Below are 5737 nucleotides of genomic sequence, written 5' to 3'. Positions count from 1 at the left end.
TTTAATTACACATCTCTTCAAATAAAACTGAATGACATTCTGTAAAAAAAAATTTTTTTTCTTCTCTTTGTGTCTTTAGTGAAATATCAGGCTCAGATGTTTTCAGCTCTGTGTCTATGAAAAGTGACCAATCAAAAGGTGATGGACCAAACTTAAGTGAGAAAAAACTATCATCTGCCAAAAGGTAAATTCATGTGTTTCTTCAGCATTTGTAGATAGTCAAAGCTAGGTAACCTATAATGTTTTCCTAAGACTTTTGACAGGAGTCCACATTTGAAATCATTACATTACATTAGACTCCACTATTTTTCTCTAAGGTCTAAAAAAAATATGTAAATGCTTTAGGATTTTGAATAATTAAAAACAAATGGTGCAAAATGAAGAAGAAAAATGATTATTCTGCACTAGTTCTAGGTCACTAACTAAATATAAGTAAACGAGTGACATTGACCGTGTGACTCTTTGGACAGTCCAAAGAAGAAAAATTGTTCTCAAATAATTTTCAGGTTTTGTTCATTTCAGCTCCAGTGCCGCTGTTATTAAAGTAACAGAGAAACATAACAAATATTGGGCCATTCATATTTAAAGAACTGTGTAGCAGGGACATGTCCATTCTCCATTTTAGTCAATAAAACGTTGTGTTCTGTTCAATTAAGTTTATCAAATATATGTAAGTTACAGTCATATGTATTTAATGTCACATCTGAGATGATTTATTCATAAAAGACATGGTTAAATGTAAGTTAAACTGAAATGACTGTTACTTAAAAATTGAGGGAGTATGTGCATGTTTGTGTGCAGATATCAGACACAGAATCTCCTGTAGTGATGAGTTTTTTCTCTCTGTTCTTTGTGTCATCAGTGAAAGATCAGTCTCAGATGTATTCAGCTCTGTGTCTGTGAAGAGTGACCAGTCAAAAGGTGATGGACCAAACTTAAGTGAGAAAAAATCAACTACCAAAAGGTATCATCAGTGTGGTGTATGTGAAAGAACTTGACCAAACAAAACACTAAATAAAAAAAAAATATATATATATATTTACAAAAAATTCTTACAATCAGTTTCTTGGATATGTCAAACAATCTGATTCAAAATTAGCCAAAAACTACAATATGAATATTCCAAATTTGTACGATACTGTCAAAACACCCTTACTCATTTAATTTTATAGAAGAACAACAGCAATATATGCCTACATATAAAATGTATTCAAACGTTCGAGGGCAAATTATTTGATATTATGAATCAGTTATTTGAAACAGTTCATTTACTGTAGCTCTTGTAGCTCAGACAGTTAAGCATGGCCCTAGTAATACAGTTGCATAAGCAAACACTAGGGGCATTATTGTAAAACAAATCAGACAATCAAACAGAAATCCATCCATCATAGTTGTAAAAAGAACAAATCCACTGCTATTCTATACGTAATTGCCATTTGCAACATTACACCTCTTTAAATGACACCAAATTACCTGTCCTGTAGTGAAGTTTTTCTTCTTCTTTGTATTAGTAGGGAAAGATCAGGCTCAGATGTTTTCAGCCCTGTTTCTGTGAAGAGTCGCCAGTCAAAAGGTGACAGGCCCAATTTCAGCAAGAAAACAACACCACATACCAGAAGGTATTTCATGTGTTTTACATTACAGAGTTGTGTTAGCTAATTTTCCCACTGAGCTTTAAGTGATAAATTAACAAAATAAAACAATAAATCACAGAACATTGTGTCTGGTAATCTGATTTCTGTCCAGTAATAAAATTACATAGATGACCACCAGAAACCTGAATACGTCTATCCACCCATAGTTGTAAAAAGGACAAATCCACAGCTATACTGTGTTTAATTAGCATTTGCAGCTTTACTTCTTACCAGACATAAATGTATCCATAATTAGTGAAACGCGCTCATAATCGAATGCGACTCATCTGCGATTATGAACGCGATATTGCATAACTTGCTAGTGATCTACGGCTCTGTATTAAATGCCGCTCCATCTGAAAGCACGCGATGGAGATTTATCACAGAACCGGCTTTACTGACGAGATGCGCATGACAATCACATGTGATGTTTGTTTGTTTACACTGACAAGCTACGCAATATCGCGCTCATAATCGAATGCGACTCATCTGCGATTATGAACGCGATATTGCATAACTTGCTAGTGATCTACGGCTCTGTATTAAATGCCGCTCCATCTGAAAGCACGCGATGGAGATTTATCACAGAACCGGCTTTACTGACGAGATGCGCATGACAATCACATGCGATGTTTGTTTGTTTGTTGATCACAAAGTACAAAGTAGATGAGGAAAACTAGGATGCTGGGTGTATTCAAAGCGCAGCCATTACTGTCTAGAGTGCTTGGAATGGTGCGCTGTGGTTGGTTGAGCGGATATATCACATTCTGCAAAGAAAGGAGACTGTGGCGTTTGTCACGGTTTGGGAAAAAAATTGCCTAATAACTCGTGCGGATATCGCATTTTGCGTAAAATTAAAAATGGACTTTTCAATACCAACCAGATACTACTCAATTTTTTAAAAAAAAGGCGTTTATCGCGTTTTGGAACCAAACTCTTCAAATGCTGGTGACTTTCTTGTTATTGTAAATCTGCATTTCCCATTAACACCTTTTTTTCTTTCTTTTTTTTTTTGGCTGATGAATGCTGAATAAAAGTCAGTGTAACAGTGTTAAGTACTCTTTTTATTTGCGTGTGATTATGTGAATATTTTACACATATTAAAACCCTTGAAAAGTTCCAGGGATTAGTGTGAATCTTCATCATAACAATAGAAAAGAGCAGCAGAATGGCAGTTAGCATGAAACAGCAGGGTTTGCTCTGGCAGCCTGGAAGTTTTTGGTAATCACATTCAGGTAGAATAATAGATATCTTAAGTCACCCTTCCTATCAAAAAGACACACACTGTCACAGTTTAGAAATTAAATAGATTTTATTGATTTGATTAAATTTATTAAATTTATTAACTCATAGCAAAATTGTGTGATTGATTATCAGGGCTTGAAATAAATTTATGTGCAAGAGAGAGGTTAATGCAGTGCAACGTTCATTATAAATGAGTCAAAGTTAATAATAAGAACAAGATAGCTAGCAACATAACAGCAACATAGACTATTATGAGGGTTCCAGCTAACATAACTATGTAGCAGGGACATCTCTGATTTTTGTTTTAGTTAGTAAACAAAACCTTTATATGTTCTGTTCAGTCAGATTAATCAAATGTGTAAAATTACCAGCCTATTAATTTTCACATCTATACATTAATAAAAGAAATTAGTACATTTGAACCACTGAACTGGAATGACCATTAACTTTTGCACTTTGTAAGTGCCCATTTCTGAGGAGGACTAGAGAGAGCATGTGCGGATATCAGTAACAGAGGAATTTCCTGTAGTAAAGTGTTATTTCTCTCTCATGCAGGTTTGATGATTGTTTGCCCAAATGATAAATACAGCTGTGAACCTGTTAGTTTCTATGTAATTTGTTGTTTTGTGTGATTTAGCAACAAAGGACAGACGACCACAGTAAATATAGGTGCAGAATTTACACGGTGGGAAACACTAAAAGCACAGAAGAGAATGAAGAGTGATGTGGAGCTGGCAACTTTTCTTCTCAACCGGTGGGAACACAAAATTATCTTTTAGATACCACAATTTAACTAAAAGGTTTAATTTGCAACATAAATAATCAACCATGCCAAAGCGCATAATAAATTTTTCTATAGCATGTAACTTAGCTTTTGAAATGGTGTACACTCTGCCTTTTGAAACAAATTTAGCACTTTAAAATAAGTGTTAAAATACTCTGCATCCCATAAACCAAAATGTTCAAGAGAAATGCATGTGTTCCTAAAAAGACAACATTTATTTTGTCATGTCAGTTCTGTGATGATAATGGCTTTGGCTACGACCTTCTGACATTTTCTGTCGTTGATATGTGATGTTGTCAGTCAGTTTTTCAGAGATTAAAGACATTTGTGTGTTCTTTCATGAAATAAACAAAAAGAGAGAAAAAAAATTAAATTATAATGATGTTGAAAATGGAATTGTTTGCAATAAAAAAATACTGTTTCTTACAAATTTCTCTAATATCGGAAATTAATTTCCTAACAGGATTCAATGTGAGAAATCAGACTTCCAGAATTACCGCTTCAAAAAGAATTTCAGAGAAAGTCTTGTCTGGATCTTCCAGGTAGGAAAAAAATATTGTTTATATTAATAAATAAAGTAAATTTTTGTTTAAAAAAAATTGTGAAATAAAGTTTATATTATATCAAATACATTATTCAACAACTGTAAAATTGCATATTTTATTTGTTAAAAATAATTAATGTCTGCAGTGTTTCCCCTATGATTTTAGTTGTGTACACATCCACATCACTGCCATGATGGACTCTTTTTCATGGTAGAGGAATATCTCATAAAAACAACCTCTACAGCTTTCATATCAGCATGTCTTGTGCTGTTATCAGTAGGAAGATGCACACAATCTATTCTAACTTATATTACTTAAGAAATGGTTGAATTAAAACCTTAGTTAAAGTTAAAGTTATATGCAATCAATATTTAGCAACTTTACAGCTATGCATGATATACAGTCATATACAAAATAATATACAGTCATGTGGACATTTGGAAATGTTCATTTTCCCTAACTCAATTCTGGAAATTCTGTGAATTTTTTTTTTTACTGTTTTTGCTAAGAAGTTTACTAACATTTAATGTTGCATCAATATCATCAATGAAATGCAAAAATTGCAGCAGCAATGCTCATACATCAGTAGTGGCAGTGTGCCTGCTAAATTGAATATAGGGAAACACTGGTTTGACATTTTTCGAGGTACTTTCAATAATTTTACTTAAAATGACTGAATAAAGTTTGATATGATAACTGATTTTAACTAATGATAACTGATGCTCTAAAATTATATTAAATACTGATGTTCTAAAAATGTAATTTTTTGTCTATACTATTGTTATTTTACGGAAGTTCTAAGCGGCCATGAATTAGTATATATTTTTTCTTTCTTGTTTTCTCGTTATCACAACTTAGTTGTCTTGTGATCTCAACATAACAAAGGTTGTTCTCTAAGTTACACAACTGCGCCAACAGGTGGCAGTATAGAACTATTGATGGGGAGTTCTATACTGTATATCCACTAGATATGCATCGTGAGTCTACTGTTGCTATAGTAACGAACACATCCTTGACGGTGACATTCTAAAATGCTTAACCTGGCTTAATGCGTTAATTAAGTGTTTTTAAAAGACAAAACTCATTATACACATTATTAGTAAGCCATACTATGTACAGACAAGAAGATGAGCCCATAATAAGAACGCAATGCGTTTAATTCCGCGTTAAGCGTTTTCCTCCCATAGAATAGCCTACCGTACGGACAACACTTAACGTGGCTTAATGCGTTAAGGCAGTGTTTTTAAAAGACCAAACTCAGAAAACACATTATAAATATGAAAGCATTCTATGTACAGACAAGCAAATGAGCTCATAATAAGAACGCAATGCATTTAACGCGTTAAGCATTTTATCCATATAAAACCGTTTGTGTTTACTGAGTTTGGTCTTTTAAAAAAAACTCTCTTAACGCATTAAGCAACGTTAAGCGTTTTACAGTGGCCCCTTTGAGGCGCAAATGATCGACAGATGACCGTGCGCTCTTATACTGCATCTTGTGGATATTTCAGCAAATGTTGCTTCACTTA

The 5737-nt window shown here is 33.5% G+C and overlaps 1 protein-coding gene across 1 annotated transcript in view; it reads left to right on the top strand.

Annotated features, from left to right (window-relative positions):
• Positions 1-79: 79 nt before the first annotated feature.
• Positions 80-5737, top strand: part of LOC107744729 (ribonuclease inhibitor-like) — a gene marked incomplete at its 5' end in the record, with an annotated part of 26054 nt that continues 20396 nt past the window's right edge. Inside the window, 5 exons of the mRNA XM_016558549.1 lie at positions 80-184; positions 863-964; positions 3517-3633; positions 4127-4205; positions 4354-4418. Coding sequence (XP_016414035.1) covers positions 80-184; positions 863-964; positions 3517-3633; positions 4127-4205; positions 4354-4418 — 468 coding nt within the window. The remainder of the gene's footprint in view (positions 185-862; positions 965-3516; positions 3634-4126; positions 4206-4353; positions 4419-5737) is intronic.

The sequence above is a fragment of the Sinocyclocheilus rhinocerous genome, unplaced genomic scaffold, assembly GCF_001515625.1.
Source record: "Sinocyclocheilus rhinocerous isolate Xijiao unplaced genomic scaffold, SAMN03320098_v1.1 scaffold7460, whole genome shotgun sequence".
NCBI lineage: Eukaryota > Metazoa > Chordata > Actinopteri > Cypriniformes > Cyprinidae > Sinocyclocheilus > Sinocyclocheilus rhinocerous.
Note: the sequence above shows the minus strand (reverse complement) of the source record. Positions and strands in the feature narration are given on the sequence as shown.